Source organism: Herpailurus yagouaroundi, unplaced genomic scaffold (assembly GCF_014898765.1).
Source record: "Herpailurus yagouaroundi ecotype Mexico unplaced genomic scaffold, PumYag 220, whole genome shotgun sequence".
Taxonomy (NCBI): Eukaryota; Metazoa; Chordata; class Mammalia; order Carnivora; family Felidae; genus Herpailurus; species Herpailurus yagouaroundi.
In genome coordinates this window covers 5,105,880-5,121,868 of record NW_024412451.1, presented here as the reverse complement: position 1 = coordinate 5,121,868, position 15,989 = coordinate 5,105,880, and the positions used below count along the sequence as shown (strand labels likewise).

The window sequence follows — 15,989 nt, the reverse complement described above, 5'->3', positions numbered from 1 at the left end:
CGAGGCCACGGAGAAGAAGATGACGACGATGTTGATGATGATGATGACGATGTCGTCTCCACTGAGTACGGACACCACACCCACAGGCATCACAGCCATGGGAAAGAAGAGGATGAAGACGTCTCAGATGAACACCATCATCATATCCCCAGCCACAGACACCGAGGCCACAGAGAAGAAGATGAGGAAGAGGATATGTCCACTGAGTACGGACACCAGGCCCACAGGCACCGAGGCCATGGAGACAAAGAAGATGAGGAAGAGGATGTGTCCACTGAACACTGGCACCAGAGTCCCAGACATACTCACAGCCTTGGAGAAGAGGAGGAGGAGGAGGAGGAGGAAGAGGAGATCACAGTCAAGTTCAGCCACCACGTTGCAAGCTCCCAACCCCAAGGCCACAAGAGCACTGAGGAAGAGGATTTTCCAGATGAATATAAATCAGCGGTCCCAGACCATCACCACCATGAGGTCCCCAAGGAGGAAGATGCGGACATCTCTGACAAGCTTGGCCACCAGGCTCCCAGCCACAGGCAACAAGGCCACCAAGATGAAGGAACTGGCCATAGAGGATCCATCAAAGATGAGATTAGCCCCCAGCCCCCAGAACACATGGGGATCAAGGATAGAAGCCATTTGAGGGAGAGAGATTCTAAGGAGGAAGAGGAGAAGGAAGAGGGCCACAGCTCCCATGAAGAAGATGAAAGTTCAGAACAGGGAGAGGAGCACACCCGGCATGGCAGCCTGGACCAGAAGGATGAAGAAGATGAGGAGGAAGGTCATGGCCTCAGCCTGAGTCAGGAGGAGGAGGAGGAGGAGGAGGAGGAGGAGAGGAGGGAAGGGAAGGCTGAGGTTCAGGCCCCTCTGAGCCAAGACCACCAAGAGGAGGAAGAGGAGGAGGAGGCACTGGAGGAAGATGAGCTCCCCTTCACCATCATCCCTAACCCACTGGCCAGGAGGGAGGTGGCTGGAGGTGGCTCCAGTGAGGAGGAAAGTGGTGAGGACACTGGTAAGTGATCTGGCCAGGTGGGGGCAGGGAGGAACAGGGTCAGCTGGCTTCACCGCTGCTCTCCTGTCCCCACAGGCCTGCAGGGTGACCAGGAGTACGGGAACTACCAGCCGGGGTCTCTGTGTGGCTACTGCTCTTTCTGCAATGTGAGTCCCCAGCCCAGGTCCAATCCAGGCTGTCCCTGGAATTCGCCCCTGGGCTCTAAGGTGGTGCCTTGGGACTGCTCTGAGCAAAGGAGGGGCAGGGGCAGGGGCAGTGCCAGACCAAGACACTTCTGGGGCCATGTAGGGGACAGACTGGAGGCCAGGAGCTGGGGAGGAGGCTGGGGCATTGGTCTAGGAAAAAGAGAGTGAGGTCTGAGCTGTACCTGCAGATATGGGGACAGAGGGGAGGGTCCATAGGGTAGAAGGGGCAGGTGGAATGGGGCTGGGGACTGGCAGGCTGTAAGGAGAATAGGGAGTAGGGACTAAAAAAACACCCGCACGTCTAGCCCACAGTGACAGAGGGATGTGGTGTCGCCCTGCAACAGGGGAAGCAAGGGGGAAGGAAAGTGGGTTGGAGGGAAGATGCTGAGCGGGGGAGGGGGGAGGGGGGCGGGGGGCAGAGGTAATGAACCGTCAGGAGTTGGGGACCTGTCCAGGGGGCAGGGTGGAGGACTGGCGGGTGGCTCCCAAAAGGGGTTAGGGTTTCCTTCTAAACCAGAATCCTCCCGTCCCCAGAGATGTACTGAATGTGAGAATTGTCACTGTGACGAGGAGAACATGGGAGAGCACTGCGACCAGTGCCAGGTGACACTTTCCCCGGACCCAGGTTCCACCAAGTCCCAGGATGCCCGGGAACCCCCTGGGCACCCACAGTCCCAAACCCTAGCCTCTGTCCTCAAACTGACCCAACCCCCTATCCCTGATGCCGCCTCAACGCCGCACTCCATTCCGCCTCTGACCTTAACCTCTGCCTCAGGCCCCTGTACGGCACCCGCCCCCAACCTGGCTCCGCCCCTGATCTCGTCTTAAACTTCTCTCTCCCCATCCCCGCCCCCAGCACTGCCAGTTCTGCTACCTCTGCCCGCTGGTTTGCGAAACGGTCTGCACTCCAGGTGAGCGCGGGCGAAGCCCAGCGTGGCAAACTCCGTGGAGGCGGAGCCAAACCCCGCAGGCGGGCTCGGGAGGTTTGGGGCGGGGCCGGCGCGGAGGCGTGGCCAAGGCTGGAAGTCTACGGGTGGAGCGGGGCGCGCGCGGAGGGGCGGGACCTGGGCCGAGGGAGGGTTTGGGACTGATGCTGAGGCCCAGTAGGGAAAGGGTAGAGGCTTCAAGGGTGGGCCTAGAAACGAATGGGCGGGGCCAAAGCAGGTAGACTTGGAAGGACCCGGGCTCCGGGAGAATGGGAACGCCCAGAGCAAGGAGGAAGGAGCGGGACCTTGAAAGGAGTCCCAATAGAAGGAATTCAATGGAGGGAAGGAATTAGGGAAAAGGGGGCGGAGCTAGTCGTGATTCCGGATTCGGTGAATAAGTGGCCCCCTAATTTCACCCGTGGGGTACCCCTCAAGCCTCTTCTCTTTTCTCCCGCAGGAAGCTACGTCGACTATTTCTCCTCCTCCCTGTACCAGTAAGTGGGGGGGGGGGGGCAATTTAAGGGCCCTGTTTAGAAAGGCACTGACCCCTGAGTTATGGACTACCCTGGGACTCCATTTCCCTGTCGGTAAAATGGGCAGATTAGCGATCTCTAGCTAAGTGCCTGGGGTGAGCTTTGAACACTTCTGTCTAACCCCTGCACCCCCCTCGCCAGAGCCCTGGCGGACATGCTGGAAACTCCGGAACCCTGACCCGGCGGCGCGGCTGCGGCGCAGACGCACCTCCCTCGCCCTCCAACCCCTGCCCACGAGCCATATTTATTGAACTGAATATGAATAAACATGTTCCCCGAAACCTCATTGTCAGGCGTGGGGTCTGGATTCTCAGGGCACCAGGGAGCGCGCGGGGGGGCACTGGGGACTGAGGAGTCTGAGGGAGTCTGAGGCCACTCCCTGTGGCCTCCTGGGTTCTTGAGGAGGTTGGTTCCCTAAGGTCCTGGCAAATAAATCAGTCAACACGGGAGCTTTTTGAAACAGTTCTCTTTACCCGTGATCACTGAGTGACGCCTGGGGCAGGGAGGCCGACCAAGAGTCTCGGGCGAGGGCTCCCCCACCTTCCTCCCTCCCCCCACGCCACGTCGCCCAGTGGCATCGTGGAAAGAGGATTCTCCCATGCAAACCCCGGAGCCGGAGGGGAACCGGGAGCGCAGTTCTGCACCCCCTACCCCCGGGGCACGGACACGGCCACAGCACGGGGGGCGGAGAGGCCCCGGGGACACGAGACACTGGGGAGGAAGAGGGGACTCCGCCCGCAGCTGACCCCAGGCACCGGCGACCTGACCCGGCGGGGCGGGGATGAGTGGCACGTGGGGCGAGGCTTGTAGCAGCGAGTCCCCCCTCCCCTCCTTTCGGACGAAGAAGGAAGACTTGGGCCCCGCGACGGGGGAGGAAAAAGGGGAGCGGGCAGCCTCTCCTAGCATGCGGCCCGGGAGGGAAGCCCCGCTCCCTTCCCGCGGGGAAAGGGCCCCCATCTCCCATCGGAAACTGATCAATAAATTACAAAGTAGAGAAAAGGGAGGCGGAAGTTTGGGGCGGGATTTCTTCCCGCCCTCTTCTTTCCCCCTCTCAGTCCAGTTCGTGTGGTTTGGTCCAGGCCCAGTCCTTTTGAGAGGCGGGGACGCGCACTCCCCGCTTGTCTGTACAGATGGTCCGGTCCGCGGCGCGAGCTCCCCCGCCCGCTCTCCCCGGCGAGACCATACTCTGGGCAGGAGGGGGAACAGCCCAGCCTCTGGAAGATTCTTCCGTCCGAGGGAGGTCACCTGCATTGACGCCGGGGCAGTACGTGGAGCAGTGAAGATCCATTGTGCCGCCCCGGACCCCCAAGATCGCCCTGTACAGTCCTCACCTGGAGGCCTACACTAGCAGGAATAGGTCCGGACCGAAACGCCGTCTGCCCGGGAACTCCCAGAAGTCTGGCCTGGAAGGAGAGCAGGGGGTGTGTTCAGTCTGGTGCGCGTGTCAACCACACACACAAACACAGACGCACGCACGCACAGAGCAGGGTTTCTCTGATCCTCAAACTCAAGCGTCCTCTCTTGGATTTTCCCCTCCCGAAATAACAACGAACGCCTGGCTCCACGCCGGTTTCCCTCCCTCTCCCCCAGCGCCACCCCCACCCCCCACCCCGCCCCCCGCAGCCTTGGATTCATCTAGGGTGCCCCGGGTGACAGCGGGCGAATTCATTTCCCACTCTGGAAAGGGGGTGCGGGAGTAATCCATTCCACACCCCGAGGTGTGGCATACTGAGCAATCCATTTTTCTTGGATGGGGGAGAAGGGACTAGGCCATTTCGGAACCCGGAGGGAGGCTTCTGGAATGTAGAGTTGGTCCTCTTCCCACCCCGAGAGAGAGAAAGGGGAAGGGAGGAGGGGCTGCCGCATTTGGGAGCCGCCCACCTTCCGGCTGCAGCTTGCGGAGAGGGAGCCCCGGAGATCCCAAGGCCCCTGCTGCGGCCGAACGAAAGTTGGGGGGCAACATCTCAGCTGAATCGGGGGTTACGCCTCGGAGGTCCTTCTCTCGGAACATCTTCCGCCAGGATGGGGAGCGGCTGAAGGACTTGGCGCTGTCCTAGGTATAGGGGCCAGACAGAGGGTGAGGGACGAGAGCCGGCGTCTGAGTCAGCCGCTTCCTTTGACGCCAGACCTCTCGGATTTCATCTCTCCTTTAACCCCGCCCCTGCCCTAGTCCCGCCTCCAACCGCGTCCCGCCGCAAAGTCAAGCCCCACCCCTTCGGCTCAGACCCCAGAGGTGCCGCTAGGAGCTGAGACCCCTCGGCGGCGGCCGCGCCCACCTCGTCCAGCCGCCTGTCTGTGCCCAAGGAGATGAGGTTGCTGAATTCCTTCTCCAGGAGCTGCCGGGCCTGGGGACGAGAGGTGAAGGGAGGGTTGCAGCGTGCAGTCTGCGAGGTGGGGATGCCCAGGGTGGCCCAGGGTGGCCCGAGCGGTAGCTCACCTGCGCATTCTGCGTGGGGATCTGCAGGAGCAAGGCCAGGTCGGAGTAGTCGAAGGTCTCGTCCAGGGCGAGAAGCGCCCCGTGCACCCCGCTCTCCGTGAGGTTCGTGGCGAATTCCTTCAGTCCCAGTCCGGACACCCAACCCATGACCCGCTCATTGGACCACACCATCACGTCTGGGACAGAAGGGACTGTCAGCTGCTAGCTGGTCCAATTACCCCCATTTCCTCATCCTGGCCACGCCCCCATGCTGGCTCCACCCCCTCACCAAAGGCCCCAGCTCCTGCCTTCCCAGTCCCCCACCTCCCCTAATCATACCTCCTCCCTTACCCGTTCCCAAATCCTCCACCTGGCTGCCAGGGAGACCTTTACACTCCTACTCACCTCGGATCTGGGTCTGACTCTCTTCCCGCCTCCGCTCCAAGTCCTTCCGGTCGTAATTGAGCCGTTTCAGGCACATGATCCCATAATGCAGACTCACCCTGAGCAATAGGGAAAGTGGGGTCACAGATGAGCCTGGACAACCCCAATGGCTGCTGTTTCTTCCCTCCCCATTGGCTGCGGTCTTCTGGGAAAGGCTGGGGAGTTGTTCCACAGGGTCAGTTTTATGGATTGCTGACCTTCCCAGGAGTTGGGGTGTTTCCAACAGGCAGGGCCTATTGGTTCCCCTGGGCAGGGTATGGGGTCAACTAGCTAACTAAGCTTTTCGAGGACGTGGACTTTGCCTAGTGAACTATCTTATTTGTGGAAAGGGCACGGAAGTCAGGATTTCCTGAGAACCCAGGCTAAAGGGCCAAGGATAGTCCAAGGAATGTCCCTTCACCAGTCCCATTGGCCAAAGACTCTGGGAGTGAGGCTCCCCCCCCCCCCCCCCGGGCTGTCCCCATTGGCCGGGCAGCCCCCACCTGTGGAAGCTGTCCACCATCTTGAGTTGACCCCGGAGCTCCTTCTTGTTAAGATGATCCAACATGCGGGCATCCACCAGCGACTCCATGAAGTAGCTTCGGTATTGGGGCAGGCCCAGGCTGGGCAGCCAGTCGTTGCCCACCCACTCGTGGTTCATGTCACCATATGCCAGGATCTGGGGCCGTGGGCAGGTGGGGGAGGGGTCAGGCCCTCTGACCCCTTCCCATGTGTGTATGAAAGGGTGCACCCCAGCCCCCGACCCAAGGTTGTTCTTTTTCCACTCCACATGAGGACAATGGTCATTCTCTGCTCAGGACAATGGACCAATCCAGTTGTCTCTTACTCCTTCGGAATGACAGAATAGACCCTTGCCTACTCAAGAGTAGGGGCCGTGGAGCCGCAGCATCACCATCACCTGTGCACTTTCTGGAACTGGAGAATCTCAGACCCCACCCCAAGGCTACTGAATCAGAATCTGCATTCTCACAAGATCCTCGGGCACCTGAACAGCACGGTGTGCGAAGCACTAGGCTAGCACTGTCCCAGCTTAGAACAATGGATTAGTCCAACATCACTACTCCCCCCAAGTCAGGACCACGGATTCTTCCCACAACAAACGATAATGGATCTATCCATCACTCCGGCACTGTCCAAAAATATTAATGCTATATCTGGCCCAGGACAATATTCTGAATCAGCCCAAAGTCCTGCACTCCCTGTAGCATAAGGAAACAATCAATACCTCCCCCTGACTGGAGGCAAAGACCCCAGTCTAACCTAGATCAGGGGAGTTCAAGCCTTCCCCTTCTTGAGAACCAAGTGTAGCTCCTCCTCCTCCTCCCCAACTTGAGGCCTGACCTGCCGCCTCCCCAAAATGCTTTCCCTTTTGCCCCAGTACACGGACCGGTCCCACTGCCTCCCAGCCATAGAGAACACGGACTGCTCGATGTCTCCCTCTAGTTACAGCAGTGGAACAGCCCTGGACCCCCACAACTCACGATAATGGAATGGCCCATGCCCCACGCTAACAATGGAAAAGTCCAGACTCTTACACCGACCCTCAACAAGCCACAACTAGACGGTCCAAAGCCCAGCTCAGTGCAGCCCCCCCCCCCCCCGCCCCGCGGTGGTGATGGAACGCTGCGGCCAGGGTGGGGGTGGGGCTTGGGAAAAGAGGGGTGTGCATGCAGCGTGCACAGCCTGTTCATGCGTCCACGTCCCGCCCCACGCCCCCTACCTGCTCCCAGCTGATCTCCTTGGTCTCCTGACCCGTTAGTGGGAAGAGGGGAGAGAAGGGGTGGGTTAAGGGGCAGGCGGACGGCGGAGGGAGGGAGGGACGAACAGACAGACGAAGGGACAGAGATTCGCCCCCCCACCCCTCCCCAGGGACAGTTAGTGCCACCCCCAAGGTCGCCGGCAGGGGGCACTCACAGGCTTGGTCGTTGCCGTAAGGGACTCCATCTCCTCGTGTGTCATCCACACGTTTCCTGTGGACTGAGGGACAAGGGGTGTTACGGAGGTTGAGAGAGGGCTCGTGGATAGGGGAGGGGAACGGGGTAGTATTCTTAGAGGCCCAGGCCAGATCCATTTATATACATGCTGCTTTCTGCCTCAGAAAGGACAGTCACTGCTCTGGGTCAGGCACCAGAGGAGAAAACAAATGATCATTTATTGAGCACCTACTGTGTACCAGGCAAAAGAACATGGGCTTTGGGGGCGCCTGGGTGGCTCAGTCCCTTAAGCGCCTGACTTTGTTGCAGGTCACGATCTCGCGGGTTTTGAGTTCGAGCCCCGCATCGGGCTCTCTGCTGCCAGCACAGAGCCTGCTTCGGATCTCTGTCCACCCGCCTCTCTCTCTGCCTCTTACCCGCTTGTGCTGTCTCTCTGTCTCTCTCAAAAACAATAAATAAACATGAAGAAGAAGAAGAAGAAGAAGAAGAAGAAGAAGAAGAAGAAGAAGGAGAAGAGGAAGAAGAAAGGCTCCGGGGTCTGACAAATTTAGGTAAATTGCTGGTATTTTGCTGTGTGGTCCTGGGCACAGCGTCACCTCTCTGACCTCATACAGATGGGTTCACAATGAGGTGGCAGATACAGCAATGGGACAAAAGTTTGGAGCGGGGAGGGGGGGGTGATATGGGGATGCGTAGTCACATTTATTGGCCACATGCACCCAGCAACCCCACGGGTTAGGAATTCATACACTGATTCAAAAACATTTATGTAGCTCCTCACGAGTGCACAGTTGGTAGGGTCTGGGATGCACGAGGGGAAATTTGAAAATAGACTGAATAGATGACTTTGATGATAATGGTAACGTCCTTGGATATGAGGGCACGGTGGCTACGTAGGCGAATGTTCTTATTGTTAGCAGGTGCCCTGCAGAAGTCATTTTTCAAGCTAACCAGTAATGACGTCCGCAAATTACATTCAAGGGCTTTAGATAAACACGCGCGCGTGCGCACACACACACACACACACACACACACACACAGCAAGCAGGGCAAGGAGTTAACAATTGCTGAATTAGTTTCTTCACGGATCAAAGGATAAATATTAGAAGGCAATAAACACTAGGGAGGAAAATTAGGTGTTAATGTGTTGGGGTGATGGGGCGGGTGACCAGTTCGGTTGCTGGGTTAGGAAGGCCTCTTGGAAGTGGTGACATTTGAGGTGAGGCCTCAAGGATAAGAAGGAGAAACAGGACGGGGTGGGGGGTGGGGGGCGCGGGGGGTGGTGCTCCAGGAAAAGGAGCAGCATGTGCTAAGCCGGGGGGGGGGGGGCTCATCAAGGAGTTTATAAGGAACCACATGAATTCGGCTTTTTCTCCAGGATGGGGTCCACTGTGTATAAGACAGACTGAGGTGTGGGGGTACAGGGAAGGCAGGGAGACCTGAGGAGGAACACCTCCCCCACCCTCCACCCCACCCCACCCCCCATCCCACCCCTCGACCCCAGGGATCAAGGGGAGAGAGTCTGAGAGACCAGGCTGGAGTTAGCGAGCCCAGTATTGGCTAGTCTGAGGACAAGAGGCGGGGCCCTGAGGCGGCAAGGGCTGGGATTGGCCTCCGAACACTCACCGTACGGGAGGAGGCGGGCGCTGAGGGCGAGGTGAGGGAGACCATTTCCTGGATGGCGAGGCGCAGCTTGAGCCGGTGCAGGGGGTTGCTGATGCCAATCTCCCGCTGGATCTCCGTGTCCGACAGGTTGGCCATGATGGCACCGCTCTTGACGTTGGCCCGGCAGGCGGCCACATACCATGCAGGCATGCCTACCCACAGCTGGGCCGGAGGAGGGGTGGGGCGGGGAGGGAATGAAGAGACAGCGCATGGAGACGGAGACAATATGGGAGGAGAAACGGGAGACACAGGAGAGAAACAGAAAGAAAAGGAGAGGGGGGAGACAGAGGTGGGAAAGTTAGTGGTGAGAAGCAACAGAGACGGGGCAAGGCAAGCAGACAAGAGGGCGTCAGGGGGAGACACAGCAGGGGGAAAAAGGGGGAGAGTCAGAGGGTAACCCCCAGAGTCACAGGGGAAAGAGGGACGGGGAGAGACAGAGATGAGGAGAGACATACAGAGATGAGAGAGAGATGGGGAGAGAAAAAAGCCAATGACATTGGGAGGGAGACATGGGAAGAAATGTGGGGAATGACAAAAACACAGATGGAGAGCGAGACAGAAGAGAAGACACAGAGAATCCCATGCAGTCAGAGACATGGGGAGACACAGAGAGAGAAAGAGAGAGACCACAAGAGCGTAGGGCCGAGGTGGACATGGCCAAAGGGGCAGGGGGTGGGGGGAGAAGAAGGAGGAAGCTGTTTAGATCAACAGCGAGGCTGACCTCTCCCGGGGCCTCATCCCCCTCTGGCCTCCGTCCCCCCCCCCCCTTCGGGCTACGAGGAGAATGCGGGGTGGCGCTGGGCAGCACTCAATGGCAGGGCTGTCACAGTCACAGGAGTTGGGGATCAAGATCAGGGCATTTCTGGGCCCCAGTACCTCCAGCCAGGAGACCACGGTGGGCCCATCCCAAGCGGCGAAGGGCAGGCCCTGGCGGCAGGCCTCTTCCAGAAGTTCGTGCCTGGGGGACAGAGGCTTAGGGCAGGAGCTCTCAGGAGTATTGACCCCCAGCCCTCCAGGATGGGCCCCTTTACCACCCAGCCCTTTTTTGTTATTTAATGGAACGCTTCGTGAATTTGCTTGTCATCCTTGCACAGGGGCCAAGCTATCTTCTCTGCATCGTTCCAGTGTTAGTATATGCGTTGCCAAAGTGAGCATCCAAAGCACTTTTTATGAAAGTAGAAAATTTGGAAGGAGGTTTTAAGAAAAAAAAAAAAAAGTGAATCTCTGTAAGTGGTCTCCCCCAGTCCAATCAAGAAAGAAGAGGAAAAAAAATGATAAAAACTTGGGGGTTCCCAAGTTCTCAGGCAAGCAAATCCCCTTCCAGCATTTTCTTCTCGCATATGACCACCAGCCTTCCCCTCCCCCCTCCCCCACGCATGCACTCACTTCCTCTTGTTCCTTCGGTCCTTGTCTCCTGGGCCTGTCAGCTTGGCGAGCCCCAGAGGATCCGTGGCCAGTGTCTCGTCTGAGGGTGTTCCTGCTGGAGGCAGGGAGGGGCCAGAGTTTGGAGAGTCTCAAGTGGGAAGGAGATTCTTTGATGTTGGGGGATGCTGAGAAGGATGCCAGGGAAGCAGAGGTCCCGAGGGAGTCGTAAATGAGGCCACAGAGAGGGAATGACAGAGCCAAGCAGGAACCAATTGCACCTCCCAGGCGGTGAATTGGGGACATCCCCAAAATGGGGATGTCTTCCCGGGGCTGGCCTTGGTAAGGTGGTAAATGTAACAACTAGCTCTCCAGGGAGGGAGCGGGTATTCCCCGATTTGTAGTGGTTGTCGGTTTCCATGGCGGAAAGAATCCCACAAATTTCAAGCTACCAAGGTAATGTCAAGCAGCTCACTAAATGCCTGCAAGTTGGCTTTCACAAGCCAGTACGAGCAGGCTTCAGCACACCATGTGCCTTGCCTTTAAGCGGTCCTCTCTCCTTCTCTACTAAAGAATAGGCTGGGGTGCATGGGTGACCCAGTCAACTGAGTGCCCAACTCTTGATTTCAGCGTGGGTCATGATCTTGACGGTTCATGAGTTCGAGCCCCACATCAGACTCTGCACTGATGGTGTGGGGCCTGCTTGGGATTCTCTCCCTCCCTCTCTCTGCCCCTCTCCCTGCTCCTGCACGCTTTCTCTCAAAAGAAATAACCATTTTTAAAAAGAGGTAAATGAAATAAATTTGTTTAGCCTTCTCCCCACCAAGTCACACAGGCAGGGCTCAGAGTACCTTCTCCTTGTCCTTCCTCCTTCTTGCTACCTCTGCTAAGTCTGACCCCTTTCACATCCTAGACTCACATGAATGTCAAGTGAATTTGTGAAAAAGAAGATGGAAGGGAGGAACAAAGGAAGGTAGGAAAGAGGGGAGGGAGGGAGGAAGGAAGGAAAGAAGGAAGGAAGGAAGGAAGGAAGGAAGGAAGGAAGGAAGGAAGGAAGAAAGGGAGAAAGGGCAAAAGGGAGAAAGGGAGAGAGAAAGGAAAACAGGGTTGGCATCAGTGTACTCACCCAGAGAAGAGCTGTCCCGGCCTGGTGGTCCCATTCGTCCCTTCTCCTTCTTGCCAAAGAGACGGCCTATGGATGACTTGATGCTCTTCTTCTTGGGGGCTTTGTGCAGGGAATCTGGGGTGCCTTCACTGGGTGAGCAGGACAGAGTAAGGGCCGACTCCATCTAGGATGTCTCCTCTTCTCCCAAGTCCTTGTCCATCCCCCTGATACATCCTCCCAAGCAAGCCCCTCCCCATCCCATCCTTTGTCCCTGCTGACCTTCCCCGTGAAGGCCCCCCATCTTCCAGGGATCCTGCTTGCAGTGCCAAGGCCTGCGTCATTCTCTCAAGACGGGCAGAGCGGGGAGTGGGAGGTGGGGTGTCTCCTGGGATGGCTGGTCCCTCCCCTCGTGGAGCACCAGCTTCCTCCTTGGGGACATGATTCTGGGGACAGAAAAGCAGAGATCCTGAAATGAATTGGAGGGGTCATGTTGGGGGCTCTTCATTAGTTGGGATGTCTACTAGGGAGTGTCTGGAATGGCCTTGGTTCTGGGTACCATTTCTGAAGGTAGCCTGGATCAAGTAGGGGTGAGTTGCAGAAATATAACAGCAATGAGTCCCACTGGAGCTTGACCAGTGTTCATGTATCCTAGCTTCTGGTGTCAGAAGTGGGATCTGCTCAGACTCAAGGAAAGCTAATAAGTTACTCATTCTGGAAGCTGGGAAACTGGGTTTAAGGCAGTAAAATAGGCCTAATATACCTTATTCCTCCCCAAAGGTCAATTCTGATGATCTAATGGTAGTTCTCAAATGTATGTTTAGTCACAAAAAAAAAACCCTTGTAGAAACTTAATGCATAAAACAGGTAAAAGCAGGCCAGATTTGACTAAAGTTCAAGTTAAGGTTCATAAACTCAGTAGCTCAGGCTTTATGCCCTTTAAGCTGGAACTTTTAGGAAGAGCTAAGGTTACTTTTGAAAATCACTGGTGTGAGGGGCTATTGTTGCTGTTTGTTGGGGAGCCCTGTATCTGACTTCCCCTGGCCACCCCACCAAATGAAGGATTTCAGAACACTCACAGCTTTGTCGGTGCCCTCGCGGGCAGGGCTAGGAGGTGCCAGACGGGGTGTTGAGTGGCCAGAGCTGGGAGGGGAGGGGCTGGCAAGGGTAGAGGTAGTGAGGGAGGGGGGCAGTGAGCAGCTACTGCGGTAGCGGCCCAGTGAGTCCAGGCCAGAGCCAGACACCCGGCTCTCCAGCTCCTCAGCCCTTTGTTCTGTTGTCTCCTTCTCCTCTTGGATGAGCCTGAGGAGGGAATGGGGGGAGAGTGCATGAGAGGACAGAGGCAGGCAATGGGGGACAGAGTCTGGGGATCCCAAAGGGCCAGGAAGGCTTGATGGGGCACAAAGAATTTCTGGGGAAAGCACAATGAGGTTAGAGGGTCTTGGGGTATTCATCATGGCCTCATGGGTTCAATGGGAGTCAAGGGATCATCATAGTTCCAGAGATCATGGAGGAATGGGGGACAACAGGATGATTAGGGTCTGCATCAAGGCTACCAGGATGATAAGCTCATGGTTCTGTAAAATCATAAAGATTACAGAGCGGGAGGTCAAATTCCAAGGAGGAGAGAAAAAGAGCAAGATCATAATAAGATCGGAATAAGATCAAAGACTCTGAGGTCCACCTAGGATGTGGAAGTTCACGGAGTCATTTGGTATGTGAATCGATGCCTCAACTCAGAATGAATGACTTTGGATGGAAAGTGGTGGTCATGTTGATATATCTGCTGAGACCCGCGAAGAGTTGTTGTTAGAAAATTGCCAAGGGGCGCCTGGGTGGCTCAGTCGGTTAAGCGGCCGACTTCGGCTCAGGTCATGATCTCGCGGTCTGTGAGTTCAAGCCCCGCGTCGGGCTCTGTGCTGACAGCTCAGAGCCTGGAGCCCGTTTCAGATTCTGTGTCTCCCTCTTGCTGACCCTCCCCTGTTCATGCTCTGTCTCTCTCTGTCTCAAAAAAAAAAAAAAAAAAAAAAAAAAAATTAAAAAATTAAAAAAAAAAAAAAAAGAAAATTGCCAAATAGGGCAATTTCTGGGAAATGAGGGTAGACTTTATGGCAGTGGAGGATTTATAATAAATTGAGGATTCCTGTTATATTAGGTAAAAATTCTTGGTATCTTGAGTTGAGGTTCTTGAAGTATTAGGATGAGATTCTTGGTGTTTTGGATTGGAGACCTTGTGTTGTGTTGAGATTCTTGGGATACTGGGGGACTCTGGGCATTAGTTGTGTGAAGCCATGACCTCCATGGTGTATCAGAGGACTCTTGGTGTAGTGGCTTAAGAACTTTGGCATTTCAGGATGCAGTCTTTGGCGTATTGGGCAATTGTGAATACTGGATGGGGAATAGATAGAAAGATGATAGATGGATACACAGATAGATAGATGGATAGATAAAACAATAGATAGGTAGATAGATAGATAGATAGATAGATAAGAAGCACATAATGTAGGAGACTTCTGGGTGTTTCCTGGGGTATCCTCGTTACTGGAGGGAGCGTTGGGCTGGGGGAGTTCCTTGAAGATAGTAGGACAGGAGATACGCTCAGACCTTCAGATCAGTCTCCAGAGCCAGAGGGGCTATGGGGTCAGCTCAGGCAGGGCAGAGAAAAACTGGGCCAGTGCTCACTTGATCTCCTTGTTAATGGCTTCCAGCTGCTCTTGAAGCATGATGGCCAGCGTCTGCACGTCGGCCTGTCCGCTGGGGGAAAGTAGCTCAGCTCCAAACATCCCCTCAGCCTCCTCTTCGTCTGAGCCATCCAGCTCCCCAGGGAATGGGGGTGGCATGGACCCCGCAGGGGCAGACCGCTCCCACTCCTGTCTCTGTGTGGGGACAGAAGGATGCCAGGTGGGTGGTGGCCAAAGTAGGTGCTGGGTCTTCCCTCCCCTGTACTGATCTCGTCCACCCTCCATGACCCTGCCCATGTCCCCTGAAAATGACTGGCCACACCATGTGATCCCACCCGACTTTGTCTCTTGACAGGTCCCTTGCCTCGACCAACCATGACTCTATCCCGTCTCCTGATTCCACCATTTCCCTCGACCCAGCCCCCTTCCTTTCTTCACCTACACCCCCACTGTAGGATTCTATACCCTGCCCATCCCCCAGACCCCACCCCTCTCCCCACCTCATCATTCCTGTAAAGTTCTCACCAGGTAGCAGGATATCCACGTGAATAGATGTTCGGGCAAGTGGGGATGATGGAGTTGTGGGAGAAAAAAAAAGACAGCATGGGTCCAGGAGACCCTGTTTCTCAGCCCAGCCCCCTTCCAGAGCCATTGGACGCCACCCCCTGCTCAGTCCAGGCCCCAGAAGTGGCTGCTGACCTTGGAGGACTCATCCTTGACCCCTGACCAGCGGCCCCTCTTGCCTGCCCGGCCACTGCCGGCCCCATAGGGGTCCAGGTGGGCACCAGAAGGTAATGTGGGTGCCTGGGAGTAACGAAGTTCCAGGGCACTACCGGGGAGAGACCTGTGGGCACGGAGATGGCAGTCAGAGACCAAGGGGTCAGGAAAAGGGAAGAGAGGTCAGGAGTCATGGGAAACGGCCTGGGGTCAGGGGACGGGGAGAGTGATCTGAAGTCAGAGGTCAGGAAAGGTCAGAAGTCATGAAGCCAGGTGTCAAAAATAACAGGAGTCAGCGGAAGCTTCGGGAGGACAGGGAGTGAGGGGTGGGGAAGACCCGGCCATCAGAAAGGTTGCGTTTGGCCAAGGGGGCTCCTGTGGGCAGAAGGACTGTTGTCACCTGGAGTAGGAGGATGGTGGCCTGCCCCGCAGCTGGTCGATCTCCATCTGCATCCGCTCCATCTCTGCCAAGAGCTGCTCCTGGTGGGAGAAAGTTGGAAGCACCGCGTCAGAATCTGCCCCATCCCCCGAGAAACAGCCTTCCCCTCCCAGCAATGCCCGCTCCGTGTCCCTGGTCCCAGGCATCCCCCCCACCCCCGGGGTCTTCCAGGCCCCTCCTTACCTTGTTGAGCAGCAGTTCGTCCTGAAGCTTCTTCATGTTGGCGATCTCCTCACTCAGTGAATTCTGTGGAGGACACGGGTGCAGTGAGGGGTGGAGCCTGAAACAGGCATGTCCTGGGGGCTGTAAGTGTCCAGGGACTGGCCGAAGGCAACCCCAGGGGAATGAGGTGGGCATGACTAGTGAGCTGGAGGGCATGGGGGTTGTGGGGCCAAAGATGCATCTGGGGAGGGGAATCCCTGGGAGCCCCAGAATTTGGCATCCTGCATCATGAAGATTCAAAGTTTAAGGATGCCAAGGATCAGAGGCTTGGGGAAAAGCCAAGAACTCAGGTTCTGGGTGCCCCAGAATTCAGCCCTCGGGGTGTTTAGACCAGGTGAAAGAATGGTACCAGCC

General features: G+C 56.5%; 2 protein-coding genes and 1 non-coding gene across 9 annotated transcripts in view; 1 reads left to right on the top strand and 2 right to left on the bottom strand.

Moving 5' to 3' along the window:
• Positions 1 to 2,939, top strand: part of HRC (histidine rich calcium binding protein) — a 4,027-nt gene extending 1,088 nt beyond the window's left edge. The window contains exons 2-7 of one of the 2 annotated variants that reach the window (XM_040457679.1): positions 5 to 1,009; positions 1,085 to 1,155; positions 1,729 to 1,797; positions 2,051 to 2,105; positions 2,578 to 2,614; positions 2,795 to 2,939. In XM_040457679.1, coding sequence (XP_040313613.1) covers positions 5 to 1,009; positions 1,085 to 1,155; positions 1,729 to 1,797; positions 2,051 to 2,105; positions 2,578 to 2,614; positions 2,795 to 2,831 — 1,274 coding nt within the window. In that variant the 3' untranslated portion in view covers positions 2,832 to 2,939. The remainder of the gene's footprint in view (positions 1 to 4; positions 1,010 to 1,084; positions 1,156 to 1,728; positions 1,798 to 2,050; positions 2,106 to 2,577; positions 2,615 to 2,794) is intronic. The other variant, XM_040457680.1, reaches the window with a different exon arrangement.
• Positions 1 to 15,989, bottom strand: part of PPFIA3 (PPFI scaffold protein A3) — a 28,964-nt gene that overhangs the window by 3,716 nt on the left and 9,259 nt on the right. Inside the window, exons 12-30 of one of the 6 annotated variants that reach the window (XM_040457672.1) lie at positions 15,597 to 15,659; positions 15,375 to 15,454; positions 14,957 to 15,101; positions 14,259 to 14,446; positions 12,656 to 12,878; positions 11,859 to 12,022; positions 11,601 to 11,728; positions 10,499 to 10,592; positions 9,989 to 10,070; positions 9,074 to 9,274; positions 7,428 to 7,490; positions 7,234 to 7,260; positions 5,996 to 6,171; positions 5,475 to 5,572; positions 5,091 to 5,266; positions 4,930 to 4,998; positions 4,535 to 4,706; positions 3,985 to 4,056; positions 3,102 to 3,898 (exon numbers count right to left, since the gene is read on the bottom strand). In XM_040457672.1, the coding sequence (XP_040313606.1) occupies positions 3,998 to 4,056; positions 4,535 to 4,706; positions 4,930 to 4,998; positions 5,091 to 5,266; positions 5,475 to 5,572; positions 5,996 to 6,171; positions 7,234 to 7,260; positions 7,428 to 7,490; positions 9,074 to 9,274; positions 9,989 to 10,070; positions 10,499 to 10,592; positions 11,601 to 11,728; positions 11,859 to 12,022; positions 12,656 to 12,878; positions 14,259 to 14,446; positions 14,957 to 15,101; positions 15,375 to 15,454; positions 15,597 to 15,659 (2,208 nt within the window). In that variant the 3' untranslated portion in view covers positions 3,102 to 3,898; positions 3,985 to 3,997. Of the gene's footprint in view, positions 1 to 3,101; positions 3,899 to 3,984; positions 4,057 to 4,534; positions 4,707 to 4,929; positions 4,999 to 5,090; positions 5,267 to 5,464; positions 5,573 to 5,995; positions 6,172 to 7,233; positions 7,261 to 7,427; positions 7,491 to 9,073; positions 9,275 to 9,988; positions 10,071 to 10,498; positions 10,593 to 11,600; positions 11,729 to 11,858; positions 12,023 to 12,655; positions 12,879 to 14,258; positions 14,447 to 14,956; positions 15,102 to 15,374; positions 15,455 to 15,596; positions 15,660 to 15,989 lie in introns of those variants that run through there. The other 5 variants (XM_040457675.1, XM_040457674.1, XM_040457676.1 and 2 more) reach the window with 5 other exon arrangements.
• Positions 10,162 to 10,265, bottom strand: LOC121019048 (U6 spliceosomal RNA). Its single transcript, XR_005785413.1, has one exon. It is a non-coding gene; the product is annotated as a U6 spliceosomal RNA (small nuclear RNA).